Consider the following 17,154-nt stretch of genomic DNA (forward strand, 5'->3'; position numbering starts at 1 on the left):
CTAGGGGCGGCGCGGAGATCACGGGGCTCCGTGCCTGTGCGCTACGGCGAGTCAGCACTGGGAAGCCATGGCTGCAGGCCCGCGGGTGCACCAACGTCCAGTAACGATGGGCTCGGGAGGGATCAGTTCGGCCCTCACAGGCCGGTGTAGCGGCACAAACAGCCTGGAAATAACTCAGGCAGCGCCCTTAGGATGTGGGCTTAGTTAAGGCCTGAATAGCAGGGGCGCGCTGGGCTGTCCTGGAGTGTATTGCGGAGTTGCCGTTTTGTTAAAGCCTACCCAGGCCTGAACATATTAGAGAGGTGAAGGGTTTTGTTAACATTGGAGAAGAACCCTTTTCTGGACAAGGGAGGAAAAGCAGGATACTGTATTCCTGTACGGACTAGAAATTAACCTTGGTCTTGAGGTTGCTCACACTTCCATAGGTGCTTAACTTTAAGTTTATGATTAGTCCCACGTTAAAAGCATGCATGTTGGGCTGCTGTATGCAGTTCTTCCACCATTATAATTATTTTGGTTAGGGATGTGCTTGTCTACTAAAATACTTACACCAGTACAACCCTTAGTGTGGACACAATTATCAAGGTGCCTTATACTAATATAGCTGTCCCCATAAGGGAATGGGAATAAACTGAACCACTATAAGCATCTTTATACTGGTATAATTACATCTGTAAGAGGGGTGTTTTGCAGCTTTAGCTATACTGGTATAGTTAACGCAGTACAATTTTTGTGTGTAGACAAGCCCTAATAATTGGACTATTGAACCCCTGTGGAAGTTTGTACCTGTTTCACCACATTCACTACTAGTGCCTTTCTACAGCATTTCCAAAGTCAGTTATGTCCTTGAGACAGAAAGACTTAATGGAGAATAAAATAAATATTTAGCTTTTTGTTTTCTTTTTTTTAAGAAACCTAAACTGGTTTCATTAGTGGAGAAAGATGCCTAGCTATCTCAAATCCTTACACAGGAGCCTTATATTCAAGTAATTAAATTACTTGAAACAGCATGATTTCACTCAGAACCTCTACTAGAAGATCCCACATTCATTAAGGCTTTGCCTACACCTATACCAGCAAACCTTCTTAGCTTATGCTGGCAAAAGAGTGCTTTTGCTGGTATAAAGCGACAGAGTCCTGTGGCACCTTATAGACTAACATTGGCATGCGTCCGACAAAGTGGGTATTCACCCACGAAAGCTTATGCTCCAATACGTCTGTTAGTCTATAAGGTGCCACAGGACTCTGTCGCTTTTTACAATTCCAGACTAACACGGCTACCCCTCTCATACTTTGCTGGTATAGTTTATGTGATTCCCCACCTGCCCAGCCCCCAGACATAACTATACCAGCAAAACTTTTAAGTGCAGACCAGGCCCAGAACTCCCACTTCAGGACATTTCCAAGCAATTTACAGTATTAAATTATTTTATTGAAACCTCTTCTTAATGCACTCTAAAAACAACCAGAACTAGAGACCACAGAACCTCTGCAGTTCTATGAGCCCACCTAAAATACTTTAGATATGTAAAGTATGTACAAAGGCTTTGATCCAGCAACAATATATGCTTATCTTTACTTATAAGTTGAAATTTGTGGGATTGCTCACGTACTTGGGAGTTAGGTATGTGTGTAAGTATTAGCAGGTTTGGGGTTTATGCAGAGAAGACTACATTTTGCATACTTCTGTGTGTTGCCTTAAATTTATTATTATAAAACACCTGACAGCAACAGAATAGATTTTTCACTTTGATTTCATCTGTGGGTACCTTGTAGACAGTTTTATATTTGGATTACACAAGACTTTTTATGCATTAAACATCAATTTTTTAGTATTTCAAGTATTAAAATGTATTTGTTTTATTAAATAACTAATACAATATATTTAATGTCCTATAAGTATTTACCCTCTTATAGGTCTTCCTTTTAGCTTTTTAATACATTTATCTAGAATCTGTATTAAAAGACCACCTTATTTAAGAAACCACCTTTTTATATTCTCCTGAGTGGTTCCTTATTATATGGTATATCTTGTCTGCAAAGTAAATTTAAATCTAAATCTAAACACAGACAATGCATTGAAACAAAGTTTAGGTTGAAGAAGCAAGCAGAAATTAGGTTAAAACTGCTAGAGTAACTTTTATTCAGCCCAGATCTGTTTACTTGTTTAGTATCACTTCTGTAACTGGGCAGTTTAGTCTGAAATTTATTAATCAGATTTAGCCATTTTTCAATTTGACTCTCAAGCAGATACTTTTTTTTTAAATGGTTGGTTAATTGAAATAATTTAGTATGAAAATATTTCAAGCTGTGGATTGCTTGTCAACTCTTTACTGTTTTCAGTATTTGACATGTGGAATTCACTGTTAGAGGTGTTTTTTGTTTATTGCCTGCATTTTATAAGCAGGAGCAGTGCCTGAACAATTCATTCTGTCAGGCTGAGGTTGGAAGGACTAAAAGAGAGGAATTAGGAGAACTGGAATTTTAGGAGCAATGTATTCTGTCTCCACAAAATCTTTTCTAGTTTATTTTGGTTGTTTGGTTGTTTATTTTTATACATAAGAAGTAAAGGACTGAGATTTTTTTTAAAGTAAGCTTTTAGGATAGGTTCCTGAGTTCATACTTCTGATGTTCAGTTTTTAGCAAATATAACTGGCCCCTTAAAACTTATTTTTGGAGTCTTATCTGTTTTTTCCACTTCATAGTTTTATGTTTAGATGGTTAAATAACATGGGAAACATACATAGTGACTTCTCTGACCCTACTGAACAATAGCTTTAATCAACTTGATTACTTCATCAACAAACCTCACAAGTTGTTAATGTTAAACCTATTTGAATAATTGTTGGCTCAGAGTTTACTGTTAATAGATTATTATTCAGCCTGTTTAAGCATAGAAGAGCCATTCTAAAAGATTTTTTCCCTTAGAAATTAAAATATTTTGTGTTGCACCTGGAATGTGATGATGCACTGAATTAATCTTGTTTTCATACAAGGGACATTATTTATTTGTTCTTTATTTGAAAGTATCACAAGAGGGCGCCCACCTAAAGCTAAAAGCACACTGAATGTGAGCGAGCTACCATGGGGGTTTACTTCTATTTGTACTTACCTTCTTTTTATATTTCTTTTGTTCTAGGGTTCAGACACCACTGTAAGCGTAATGTATGTAATGTAAGAGGTATATTATAAATATCTACACAGTGAGATGCACTAAAGGATTAGATTCATGTTCAAATCGATGAAAAGGATATAAAAAAACCCTGAAATAATCCAGATCTTGATGACCATATAATATGCAACATTGTAAAATCAGATCCTGTATCTTTTCTCTCCATGTAATTGTTTACTGGGCATAAAGGGCTAATTCGTTTGGGTTTACACTAGGGATTAACTTGGTCCATTATGCTCATCTTCAGCAGAAACAAATGAAAAGAGAAATGCAAATATGAAGAGATTCTATGAGATTACAGATGTTAATAGCTATATAAGCAAATGATACATGAGGGGGCTCCAAAATCCCATATCCAGCAGTTAAGTTGTGATAAAATAAACCAGTCAGTCCTTTTATCAGTCCCTGAAAAAAGTAAAAAGAACAGGAGTACTTGTGGCACCTTAGAGACTAACAAATTTTTTAGAGCATAAGCTTTCGTGGACTACAGCCCACTTCTTCGGATGCATATAAAAAAGTAACTTTCTTTAGGTTTTTCAAGTAGCACATTGAAAGACCCTTACAATTCGATAAAATGACTCATTTCCCCCCATGCTTAGCCTTCATTTTAGTTGAACAGAGAATTGACTTGCTCATGATGTGCTAATGAGGAGAGAACAGTTTGGGATTCAGGAATAAAGCAAAATGGAATATTTCTGTTAAAATGGTAAGCAATTAAATACGTGTTTGTGATACTGCCATATTTAGGTTTTGAAGTTAATAATCCTTGAAGATTAAGAGAACAGTTCACACTTCTTATAAGTATTGTCTCAGACTGTCTACAAATTGACAGCTGCCAATATCAGTTACAATCAATTTATGTATTCAACATTTTCTTCCCCCAACATGAGAGTTACAAACTTTAAAAAAATAAAACTTAGATTCTAGGGTGTCATTTTGCAGCAAGAGGTCCCGTGTTGTAGCAATTTCATTTATAAATTTCACAAAATGCAGCCAGACCAGGACTGTAGATTGCCTCGGATCGTCCTGAATGTATGTGTATGGGGTGGGCGAAAATCTAGCGTTACCGGAGCTGGTGCATTGGCCCCAAAATTCGCTTTCAAAGCAAGAGAATAAAAGATGATACATGTGTAAAGAAAGATATTGTCAACTCAAGTTTCCCAACGGGGAATAGAGCGGAGAAGCCGTGTGTGGGTCTGTGCCTGTGTGTTCGTGCAGCCCCCTTGGGAGCGCAGGTCTCCCTGCTGAAGTGTGTGCGCGCGGGGGTGGGTGTTTGAAGAGTCTCTCTCCCTAGGTAGGCGGGGAGGACAAGCGTGGGAGGGCTCAGCGGCCGTCTTTCCCTGCTGTATCCCTTGTTCTTGTAGCTGGCCCTTTAAGGGCTGGCGAGGTATTTTACGTCCCTCTGCTATGGTGCGCATGTGCAGTGAGGGCTGCTGAGAGGTGGCGCCGCGGAGCTTCTCAGGCCGAGTCTCGGCTGCTGCCTGCGCGATGCGTCCCCCTGGCGGCGTGTGAGCCCCCCGGGCGGCTCGCAGGATCTTGCCCAGCCCGCCGCACACGCTAATGGCGGAGCCGGGCCCTGAGGAGCCAGACGAGCGGCTGCTGCTGCTCTCGGAGCCGGCGCTGCAGGACAGCCCTCCCGCGCGAGGGCTCCACGGGAAGGCAGCTCCCGGCGGGGCCGTGAGGCTCGGCGGGGCCCCGGGGCTGGAGGAGGACGGGGACATAGACACGGACCCCGAGGAGGATGGTGAGGAAGAGCCGCTGCTAGGAGCGTCTGCCACCCGCCGGAGCCGGAGAGCCGGTGCCTCCTGGGACAGGGAGACTCGCATCGCCGCAGGTACAGGGGAGCCCTGTCCACAGGCTCTCCCCACCGGGGGGACTGCTCCTCTCCCCCGGTTTCAGGGCGCTCCCCTCGGCTTTTACTCTTTGTTCCCTCAGGGAACGCGGGGATTCCTCACCACCACTCCTCAGGTCATGTCTTGACTTTGGTTTGTTGATCTCTTGACTCAGCATTTATCCAGTTCCCTTTCTCTTCCCTTTCCGAGGTGCTGCTGGCTAGTTAGGGTAGGAGACGAAAAGGGGGGATGCTTCCTCACATTCTTCCTGTACATACAGCCTGTCCCCACACCATGTAAAACGACGGTTTACCCTTCCTCTTGCTTGCACGCTGTGGAATACGATTTACATAGTTGAAATACATCTTTTTAAAAGAAGTGAGCCAGGGACAAAACATCAGGAGCTGTTACTGGAACAAGATCAAAGTTGTAATTGTTATGCGATTTGAGAGAGCTTACCTGAAGAGGGAGGAGATGGGGTGTAGTATGAGATCATTGTAATGCTATTTTTGCCGCTTGCAAGAGCTGCCGAGCTGCCTAGCTGAAGGCCTCTGTTTGCTCAGGGAATGGCTACAATATAATGTTGCAAAGATGATGGGGTCATGAGGAGGACTCGGGGGGATCCTTGCCTGCAGAGATGCTTACGGCCCCCATTGGGCCACGCAGCAAACCGTGACCTACCCCGTAGGTGAGCAAAGAGTCACGGAAGCTGCGGACCCGCTGGTAGCTTGCAGCGGCCTGCTTCCCAGTCCTTTTACCCTCCTCCAAAAGGGCCCTCGCAGCCCAGGGGACAGTATAGGTAGGCAGTGACAGTTCTTTCCCTGCTAGTTTGTTTGGAAGGATACCTCTGTAGATGAGAGGGTAATTGAGTCTCTATACCCAATACTTCCTTGAAAATGCCAGCAAGGTTCCATCTCAGGAGACACCACCAATTTACATCATGTAATGTGTGGATCAGTTGTTATATAAAATCTACTTTCAGTCACTGTTAGTCTAAAACGGTGGGAGAGTATATTGCAATGTAATAATTTTGGGGACCACCATCCTCTAAACAGTGCTTTAAGGAAGGCTGCTACTGTAAATTAACTTAAAAATCAAATTCCTTATCTCTCTATGCAAGGCCCTATGTGAGGTCACTTGCATCTATATATCCAGTTTCATGTATTTTTGCTTCCTGTTTTCCTCTCAGTTCTCTCACTTAACAGCTCTTGTCATCTTTTTCAAGTTCTGGCTTCACACCTGTAGTCATGCTGCATCTATTGTTTGGAACAGTCTACCATTCCTGACAACTTGTTAAAGCTTTCTCATTTTTCTCCTTCAGACTTGCTTGTTCAAGGACTATGCAATTTCCTTTTCTTGTGAATAATATTTATTCACTTTCCATTATGTGAAAAGTGATCCAGTACTTGTTTTTATGACCTATTATAGGACTGGAAAGCTTTGTATTAGTGTGTCAGGTGTGTAAATTTCTGGCAATATGAAATTGACTTTTAGTAACTGCTTTCTTGTCTTTCAAACCCAGTATTCAAGGGAAAAGTGTCTAAATTTGAAAGTAAGTGAGTCTGTTGGTGTAATTCCAAATGCAAAAGTGCCAAAAAGAGGGTTGTAGCAAGAAAGTAATAATAACTAACAAATAGTTAGTTGCCTTTCTTAGGACTTTATACCTCTCTTCAAGCCTCTCCGGGTCAGTAAAGGAGTGTAAACCTATGGCCTTGTCTAAACTGCTTTGCTGCTCTGGTCAAGTGAAAAAATTCTCTTAGCTATACCAGCAAACTTTGCTAGTAGGGACGCAGCTTAAAGCTGTAAAATAGTCCTTTTGTCAGTTTATCTTATAACAGTTCCCCAAATGAAATAAACTATATCGTGAAAAAAGTCATTTTAACCTGCACAACTTCATCTTCACTCCAGCTATTGCTGGCATAGCCATGTCAATTTTTTGGACAGGAGAGGGGGAATGATAGGATTTTTTTTTTTTCATATTTCTAACTGCCGTAACTATTCTGGCAAAACTTTTAACTGTAAACCAGGCCTAAGATTTAAAGAAGCTATGTTAAAATGTATTAGCTCATGTGTTCTGACATAACTCCAACCTGGGCTGTCTCTCTCAGTGCTATGCCAGTGACAGGTAGCCAACCCTTCCAGGTGCTGTGATCATTCAGCCATCAGCATGTGGAGCCCCACACCCACCTAAATAGCATGAGTCAGTCACAAATTATACAGAGATCGGCACCAGCCAATCACCCCAGCCTTGCACCCCAGCAATATAGTGTCTTACACGTGCAAGCCTTGGACAGTGCAAGCTCATTAGTTTGCCACTTTTACAAAGGGTAGTGGATATGCAATGACCCTAGTTAACCTGAGCTGAGATTCCCCAAGCACTTCAACCAAAACCACAGTTTTAGATAAAATATGAAACAGATTTATTAACTATAGAAAGATTTTTAAGTGATTATAAGTGGCAAGCATAGAGATCAACGTTGGTTACATAAGAAATAATAATCTTGCAGTCTAAATTCTACAGTCTAAGTAAGGTTTCAGAGTAGCAGCCGTGTTAGTCTGTATCCACAAAAAGAACAGGAGTACTAGTGGCACCTTAGAGACTAACAAATTTATTTGAGCATAAGCTTTCGTGGGCTACAGCCCACTTCATCAGATGCATAGAATAGAACATATAGTAAGAAGATATATATACATACACTTCAACCTCTCTGGTAACAGACTTAAAGGTGGCAATTTTGCAACAGAAAAGCTTCAAAAACAGACTCTAATGAGAAACTGCTGAACTTGAATTAATATGCAAACTAGATACCATTAAGTTGGGTTTGAATAGAGACTGGGAGTGGCTGGGTCATTACACATATTGAATCTATTTCCCCATGTTAAGTATCCTCACACCTTCTTGTCAATTGTCTAAAATGGGCCATCTTGATTATCACTACAAACGTTTTTTTTCTCCTGCTGATGATAGCTCATCTTAATTAATTAGCCTCTTACAGTTAGTATGACTACTTCCACTTTTTCATGTTCTCTCTATGTATATATATCTTCTTATGATATGTTCCATTCTATGCATATGATGAAATGGGCTGTAGCCCACGAAAGCTTATGCCCAAATAAATTTGTTAGTCTCTAAGGTGCCACAAGTACTCCTGTTCTTTTAATCTAAGTAAGGTTTGAATCAAACAGTCTCTCACCCCACTGGATGTTTCAGGCAATTTACACAGGCTGGATCCCCTTCCCAACCTGGAACCAGTTTCCCCAGTTCAAAGTTTTATCTTCCAAACAATTTCCAGGTTTTGAGATGGGGGATGGAGAGAGGCCAAGAGATGATTTCACTGTCTCTCTTTTATACCTTTTCCTAGCTATTAGTAGGATCCTTGCTGTGAGGTCTGGTTTAGTTAGCCCTCATTGCATACTTGCCCTCTCTGAGTCTCTGGGATAGTGGATTCTTCTTGATGGGCAATCAACACCAGGCTGGTCTTGATGTAACTCCCTCTCGTCAGTTACTCCTTTGTTGCCACTAAAAGGCTAGCTGTGGGCATTTCCAACTTCACACTACATTTTGGTAACAAACTTATAGCAACACATCATAATTTCACATACAATGATAGTAAAATTCAACAGATCAAGACAGATTTTAAAATTATACTTCACAAGGCACGCATTGTACAAAACATATAATCATATGACTGTGGTGAATATGGAGGTTCCAGTATTTTAAGATACAGACTGTCACAACAACACTCAACCGCACAGATTTTTATCACTAAGGAGGATCTGAGAGAATAATATATCACAGATGATAGTCATGCTGCTTAATGCACTACTGGAAAGAGCTCAGATATGGTGGTGGGCACAGTGTAAGAACCTATAAAGAATAGAATAGGGGGAGTCCCAGTTTTAACTCATAGAATATCAGGGTTGGAAGGGACCTCAGGAGTTCATCTAGTCCAACCCCCTGCTCAAAGCAGGACCAGTCCCCAGACAGATTTTTGCCCTAGATCCCTAAATGGCCCCCTCAAGGATTGAACTCAAAACGCTGGGGTTATCAGGCCAATGCTCAAACCACTGAGCTATTCCTTCCTGCCTCCCGCCCACCTGCAATCAGTTTGGCATGTATTAAAGTATTTGCTGCTTTCTGTCTTACACCTTTAAAATGTGTTATGTTAGCTAACATGGTTTTAATATTGCACATTTAAATCCAAGTCTAGACAAAGCCTAAGCAAGTGAAGTTGATTTACGTAAAAGCTGAGGGTGCTCAGAAGACATGAGTTATATTATCTAGGCTCTCATTTGAATTTTAAGCTGTTTAGTGATCTGATTCTGTAGTTAGATGTGGGCAGACCCTTGTTCCAGCATAGAGCCCTACTGAAGTGAAGTGTATACAATCTGAAAGGGGATCTGTGTAGTTTCAGGGATCTGTCTGCCCAGATTTGATTGCAGTATTGGGGACTACATCAAAAATGGTTGACGATAGTGTATCTGTTGCAAAATTGCCACCTTTGTCTGTTACTAGTGAATCCCCCCACAAACAAAAACTTAGTTAAGAAAAGTTAGCATTGTTTAAAGGGAACCCTATCCACAACCCCTTAAAAGCAAAAAAAAGTCCCGTAAAGGTATCCTTTGGCATACTTTAGCCCCCAAAGATCATATTCACACCATTTTCACTGACACTCTGATCTTCTATAAAGGTCCCATACACTTTAAATATGTATGATTTCTCATACCACCTTAATCACTACAGTATCTGAGCAACTTCCATAAGCACAAAAGTGAGTGTCCTTGAGCTTGCTTCCCCTTCCCTCATGTCAGGCAGTTAGGCTAGGTCCATACTACCCGCCTGAATCGGCGGGTAGAAATCGACCTCTCAGGAATCAATTTATCGCGTCCCGTTGGGACGCAACAATCGATCCCCAAATCGGCGCTCTTACTCCACCAGCAGAGGTGGTAGTAAGCGCCGCCGACAGAAAACCGCAGAAGTCGATTTTGCCGCCGTCCTCACAACGGGGTAAGTCGGCTGCGATACGTCGAATTCAGCTACGCTATTCACGTAGCTGAATTTGCGTATCTTAAATCGACTCCCTGCTGTAGTGTAGATGTACCCAAAGTAGAGCTTAATCCACTTAACAGGAACAAGACACTTATTCTGGAATAAGTGTCCACATATGGAGTTATTCAGGAGCAGCTTGAATAACTCCATGGATAGACCAGCCTTAACTTTTGCATCAGAATCCCTAAAATATCTTCTCTAGCTATAAGAACTTTGCATATGTAAAATATAGTCCAAAAACTAAAAAAAAAAAATGTGGGGAACTTGTCAGATACTTCAGATTTCAAAGCTCTTGATAAAAACAGATTTCAAAATGTGTCAATTGCAATAGAAGTGCTACATCATGGAAACTGTTTTCATAGTACTTTGATTTTTTTTCACACTTGTACAGAGCTGTAATTTCTATGTTCATTGGCATGCAAAAAACCCTCTGGTGATTAGTTAATTTGAATACTTTAAAGTTTGGATGTTAACAAGCATTTCAGAACTTAAACTGGATGTTAATGCTAGTTGCAAATGATCTGCTTAATGGATAGCTATTTGTTGGTTGTTTGTGGCAAAGGATTTGAAAATATAAAAAACAAGTACATTAAGCAAAGCTGTTAAATGGACTATATCCTTGAATATTTACAAAAAGAAGAACAGGAGTACTTGTGGCACCTTAGAGACTAACAAATGGGCTGTAGTCCACGAAAGCTTATGCTCTAATAAATTTGTTAGTCTCTAAGGTGCCACAAGTACTCCTGTTCTTCTTTTTGCGGATACAGACTAACACGGCTGTTACTCTGAAACTTGAATATTTAGTGCTGCTTGAAATACTTTACTCATCTAGCTTTCTTTACAAGGCCAACTTACGTATGTGGACAGATGTTAGTAAAAATGATCAATAAAAGCTTTTTAGTCCACTCATCTGAACTTCCCTCCTTGGAAACAAAGTCTATAAGAACAAAAGAAATACGAGTTGTTTACATGATTAAATTAAATTTTTATTCATATTCCCTTGTATTTATTCTGTATTAAAGTTGATGATAAACATTTTTACAATATTGAGCTCAGATAAGTTGACACAAACTAGGTTTAATGCTTAACTTTTTTAAACAATAGATACTTTGTAGGCACTTGGTGAAATCAATAGCAAAACTCCACTGACATCCGGGAGGCCGCATTTCACCCTTGGTTTTCAGTGATTGCTAGTGTCTTTTTCTAACTAAAGGAGGAAAAATTAGTATAATTTTTTTCTAATTGCCATCTATTGTGTAAACAATGTCTAATATAGTTCAATAGCATTTAGAGGAATAACTCTTTGTTTTTTAGGAAACGTGGGAAGTACTGCAGAGATGAACTTATTTTTGGATGATCCAGAATTTGCAGAAATTGTGCTGAGAACAGAACAAGCTATAGAGTGTGGAGTCTTTCCAGAAAGAATTTCCCAAGGATCTAGTGGGAGCTATTTTGTCAAGGATCCAAAGGGGGTGAGCGCATTATTCGCTAATCAGACATAGTAAACACAAATCATTTTATTTGAAAAGGTAGAAGAAACCAACATTCTCTATGACTGTTAACCAAAGCAAGTGTCTCCCTTGATTAAATGGTGTGATGTTAGTTTAGTTTACTTTGGTGCATTAAAAGCACGGCTGTGAAAATCAATTTGATCAGGTAGTTTGCCTCATTAGCACATCTTGCAAAACAAGATAATCTGAAAATAATTCTAATTCCTGTGTAGTGGAATTTATTCAGGCACTCTTGAATGGCTGATGCTTAATCAAAATATATGGGGAATGGGATCTCTGTTACTATTTGAAAATAGGTCAAGGATTCTTCTTATTTTGTGTAAAATTCTGATATTCTTTACTTTCTATCTTAAAAGGACACCATAAACTTCAAGAACTTGAATGTTTTGAAGTTTTGATAGTGCACTATTTCAAATAGCTTTACAGAGGTCTTAAAAATTTCTCTTTTAAATATCTTTTAATAAGGATTTTTCTGCTTCCCTGCTCATGTTTTGAGTCTCTTCTGCTTCTTAAATTTCAGCTTCAGTTTTTCCTCTCTTGTTAAATTAAAATGATCTGGAGAAATGGTCTGAAGTAAATAGGGTGAAATTCAATCAGAACAAGTGCAAAATACTCCACTGAGGAAGGGACAATGAATTGCATACATACAAAATGGGAAATGACTGGATAGAAAGAAGTACTGTGGAAAGAGACACTATATAACCCCCAGTTATCACAAGCTAAATATGAGTCAACAGTGTAACACTGTTGCAAAAAAAGCTAACATTCTGGGATGTATTAGCAGGAATGTTGTAAGCAAACATGAGAAGTTAGTGCTCAGGAAAGTGATGAGTATGTGATGATTTGAGACAGGGAAGTAGGACTTAGGCTTCTGAGTGACTTAACTGCTTTTGAAAATGTTATCCAAAGGTCTTATTCTGTTCTTGTGACTGGTTCTAACCCCTAGTGTGTACCAAAAAGAGAGGCTCTGGTTTGCAAGTTGACTTCACATCACCAGCTGGCTTTGAGGGAACTTAATCACCCCTATCTGAAGTCCTCAGCACTTCCAAAAGCCAAAGGGATGTTTCAGCAAGCACCAAAAAGCAAAGGATTTTTGGAAGATTCTAGCTGCTTAGCTGGCCAGCCTTTACCAGTAGTCTGCAAAGACCTCCCTGTTCGAGGCAGATTTAGGAACCTATTACTCTTGAATACCAGTGGTCACCTTGGGCATATGGGTCTTGAGCGTTGTACAGTGTAGGTACAGCATCAGGTTTTCAGCCAACTTTCCAGATGGTTGTCCTGTATCCCAAAAGAATGATCCTTGTTCTCAGGTTTGTATGGGGATTGACCATTTTGAAAAACTTCATTAAAAATCCCTGCCTGGGATATTAATGTGTTTATGAAAAAGTGGATGCAACCTCCTTTTGAAGCACTCATTTCCTGTGATCTTAAGTTTCTTACGTAGAAGGTTGCTTTCGTGATCACGGTGATTTCAGGTTACAGGGTGAGTGAACTCTTCAAGCTGTCTTGACCAACCCATCTTATTCCAGATTTTATGAGGATAAGGTGGTGCTGCGGACTCGTTCTAAATTCCTCTCTAAGGTGGTACCAGAGTTCCACCTTAATGAGTTTATAAACCTGACAACATTTTTCCCCTTGCCACGTGCCCATAGCACTGAAGTTTTTCTCCAGTTGTTTGATAAAAGATTTTTGGGTTTCTATCTGGGGTGTCTGTCCTCATCTTCAAGGTGCTCGATGGCCTGGGCTCAAGATTTCTAAAAGATCGCCTCCAGGATGAGGGCAGTGGTTGACCACTCCACTTCTCAGCCACAGTAGAACTTCCCACCACAAAGGTAAGTAAAGTTCATTAATGCAGGAGACACAGCTGCCTCAGAGATTTGTCTGAGACTAGAATGAATTCCCCCAAGAACTAAGGACCATCACAGACCTCACCACCTTCCATTCCTAGTGAAATGTGCATTTTTTTCAACCTCATGTTATCTAATATAAACAGCTAGTAGTGTGTGCATATTTTTTTTAAAGACCTATTAAAACAAAAACCACTCTGCACACAAATCCCCCACCAACCTTCAATGCGGAGAGGAGGATGAGCAAATGGACCACACATGACAGATGTTAGTCATGTCACTTATTGCCCTTCTGGAAGATATTCGGTTACTGTGGTGAAGAGGGTGGTATAAGAACTTTTCTAGAAAAGAGCTTGGTGTGGACTGATGCATTTAGAAAATCCATCCAACTTCTGACACCAGTCTGCTGGACAGTGCTATTACCAAGACGACCATGCCTTAAATAGCTATTTGATTGCATTTCAAATTGCTGTGATTTGGCTGGTCATGAATCAAAACAATTATTTTGGATGGCTTTTATTTTCAGTTAGGTTTGCATAGGTGGTTTTTTTTTTGGGGGGGGGAGGGGGTTGAGCGGGGGGGGAGAATCATTCTACAGGCTAAGTATTGTGCCTGAGTTGAAGTACCTGTCCTTTTACATGCCAAATATTCACTCCTTATTTATACACAACTGCCTTGTTGCTAGTGCATGATGGAGCTTTTTACTCCTATATTCTTGGAACAGCTCTTAATCTTTTTTTGGATTTTGGAGAGGTCATCATGCATAGATGATCTCATTAGAGAAAGGGAAATTATTTACTAATTTTGCTCCTATGAAAAGATCAACTTGTAGGATTCTTGCTTGTCCACCCATCTTTCCTCAGAGTTTGGAGGTTGCTAGTTTTGGATGCATCTTTTTCTTGTGCACTCTTATTCTAATTATCTTGAATTGGCTTTTCTTTCTGTGATGTATACAGTGGTGTTGTAGCTGTGTTTATCCCAGGATAGTAGAGATACAAAGCGGGTAAAATAATATCTTTATTGGACCAACTTCTGTTAGTTAGAGAGACAAGCTTTCGAGCTTACACAGAGCTCTTCAGGTCTGAAGAAGAGTTCTTTGTAAGCTCGAAAGCTTCTCTTTCTCACCAACAGAAGTTGGTCCTATAAAGATATTACCTCCCCAACCTTGTCTTTCTGTGATATGTCACTTCCTGCAGTTGAATTAAGATACTAGAACTTTTGGAACACAGTACTTCTTGTAGTGGTGTGCTACAATCACTAGGAAGTCTGGCTCATGCTCTACCCCACTGCCCTCAAAAGTGAAAAAACTAACAAACAAAACCCCACACACCTTGTGAGGGGAGTTCCATCACGCTCACAGGAAAGAGCTAAGACTCACAAACAGAAATCATAATCCAAGTCAGATCTTGGATAAAAAGCTCTTCAGAGAAGGGGCGGTTTTTTTGTTTTGTTTATACAACACCTAGCACAATTGGGCCCTGATCCATGATTGGGGCCAGTCAGTGCTATGGCACTATAAACTGATATTCTCTGTTGAAATCATGACACACACAAACACCCATGAATTCCAGCAGTCCTATATATGTGTAACAATGCCTAACGCCCTCAAGTCTCAACTGTCCAAATGCCTATGATAGCCTTGGCTATCTTCTTTGTGGGACTTTTTTGGGAGGAGCGCTTTATTTTTCTGTTTGTTTCTTAGTGCTGAAGCTATTACTTATATTTCCACTCAGCATCATTTAAGGTCAGAGTTCAGTTTTCTTTCCCTCCTGTGTTCCTGACAGTGATTGTCTCCAAAATGAGTAATTTCCTCATACTTTTATATGTATGGAGGAAACCGTCATAAAATATTAAAATATGCTTGGACTTAATATTTATGAAAATATTTATAGGTAGGCAAGAGCTTTATTTCAAAATATGAAAGTATTGGCTAGGGTGTCACAAGAAGATTTATTACATTTGATTTACAGCTTTGCCTCATTGTCCCAGCAGTCTCTGTGCTTGTCTGTCCAGGGTTCTGTCCAGGTCCATCGTGTCTGTTGCTGTGCTTCCTGGACTCCACAGACACTCCTTTGTCAACCATCCAATAGGGATGTAAATAGTGGTTAAAAAAAGTAATTGTTTAACCTGTTGAAATTCAATCGGTTTAATGGGGAACTAAGAATGTGGGGGTGCTGCCTCCCGCCCCACCCCCTGGCCGCACGCTTATTGGTTAACCGGTTAAACTTACATCCCTACCATCCAAGTCCCCTTTTTTTAGGCTGGCTTTTAAATCCTTTTTCAGCTTGACATTTCAGTGTTGCATCATCTCACACCAAACCAGTTTTCTGATGTGTTTTCTCCCATTCCCCTGTGGGTAGGGAAAATAAGTCCTCTATCCCTTGTGGTGGGAAATAGGTAGTCAGAGTATTTTATTTCTTCACTCTATGTTTTAAAGTATTTAACATCCCTATGATTGTATCATTGTCTTGATTACCTATATTCTGGGAAAACAGGTTAACTGAAAGTGTGGATTTTTGCCTCCCTCTCCTTAGTTCTTTTATTTGATGCCAACAGAAGTGAAACGATAAACTGCCATGCTCTTAGTTCATTGTGTATTAAAATACCTATGGGTAATGAACATAAGAATGGCCATACAGGGTCAGACCAAAGGTTCATCTAGCCCAGTATCCTGTCATCCAACCGTGGCCAATGCCAGGTGTCCCAGAATGAATGAACAGAACAGGTAATCATCAAGTGATCCATCCCCTGTCGCCCATTCCCATCTTCTGGCAAACAGAGGTAGGGACACCATCCCTGCCCATCAGTGGTAAAGGAAACTTAACCAAAAAAAAAAAAAAGCTAATAAAATCTAAATTCAAATATAATATTGCAAAAGTAATTGAGCTGCAGTTTAAAATATTTTATTAAGAGCTAACCCCCCCAATGTGCATTGCATTTTACAGAACTTAGAAGATATTATCGTTGCTCCAAGGACTAACTGTCCTGAAGTCTTGGAAGTGTAGGATACAAAAAACCATTAGGTAACTTGTGGAGTCAGTCAGGAGACTCGTGTAGACTTCAAATCCTGCTATGGAGACTTACTCAAACACACAGCTGTGTGGCTCTGTAACTCCTCTTCATTAAAAGGCTCTGCACAATTGTGCTGCCTAACAGTTTTGAACCTGTAGAGCTCAGCAAGATCATTGCTTCAGTCAAACTTTGGAGGCCATATCTGGGATTGGATAATCTACGTTTGCCAATACAGAGAAAATACATCAAGGTCCAGTCAACTGGTGGAATGGGTGGGACTCCTTTAATGTGGCACATGTATTGCTTCCTTGGTAGGTTAAAAGTGTAATTCAAGGAGGGATGAGACTGATTATAGGGTTAGCAGACTGCATATACTACTGTATCTACCAACTCATCACTGGGAAATGAAGAAGTCACAAGTATTGTAGACCCTTCAAATAAATGTATTGTGCTTTGATTGCTTTGGGTAGCAGCAACTAAACTACTTGTTAGTGTTTCCTCCAAGCTTCTGACTTAGGACTTGTGACTAAGAAAATAAACTCAATAAATCCAGTGTTCAAAATGTTATGGAACTAAAAAAGCAAAGCAATATATCATTGTTTAAATAGAAACATTCCTCTAGTGATTGCAAAACAAATATTTCAGTATTGTACAAGTACAGTGAAAAGCATCAGACTAGTAAAGCATGCACCATTAAAGCAAGTGATGATCCTCTATTTCTAGAAAGTGC

The 17,154-nt window shown here is 40.3% G+C and overlaps 1 protein-coding gene across 2 annotated transcripts in view; it reads left to right on the plus strand.

Annotated features, from left to right (window-relative positions):
• The window catches only part of PI4K2B (phosphatidylinositol 4-kinase type 2 beta), a 39,779-nt gene that overhangs the window by 259 nt on the left and 22,366 nt on the right, over positions 1-17,154 (plus strand). Inside the window, exons 1-2 of one of the 2 annotated variants that reach the window (XM_054029662.1) lie at positions 4,577-5,006; positions 11,369-11,526. In XM_054029662.1, the coding sequence (XP_053885637.1) occupies positions 4,733-5,006; positions 11,369-11,526 (432 nt within the window). In that variant the 5' untranslated portion in view covers positions 4,577-4,732. Of the gene's footprint in view, positions 1-4,576; positions 5,007-11,368; positions 11,527-17,154 lie in introns of those variants that run through there. The other variant, XM_054029663.1, reaches the window with a different exon arrangement.

Source organism: Malaclemys terrapin, chromosome 5 (genome assembly GCF_027887155.1).
Source record: "Malaclemys terrapin pileata isolate rMalTer1 chromosome 5, rMalTer1.hap1, whole genome shotgun sequence".
NCBI lineage: Eukaryota > Metazoa > Chordata > Testudines > Emydidae > Malaclemys > Malaclemys terrapin.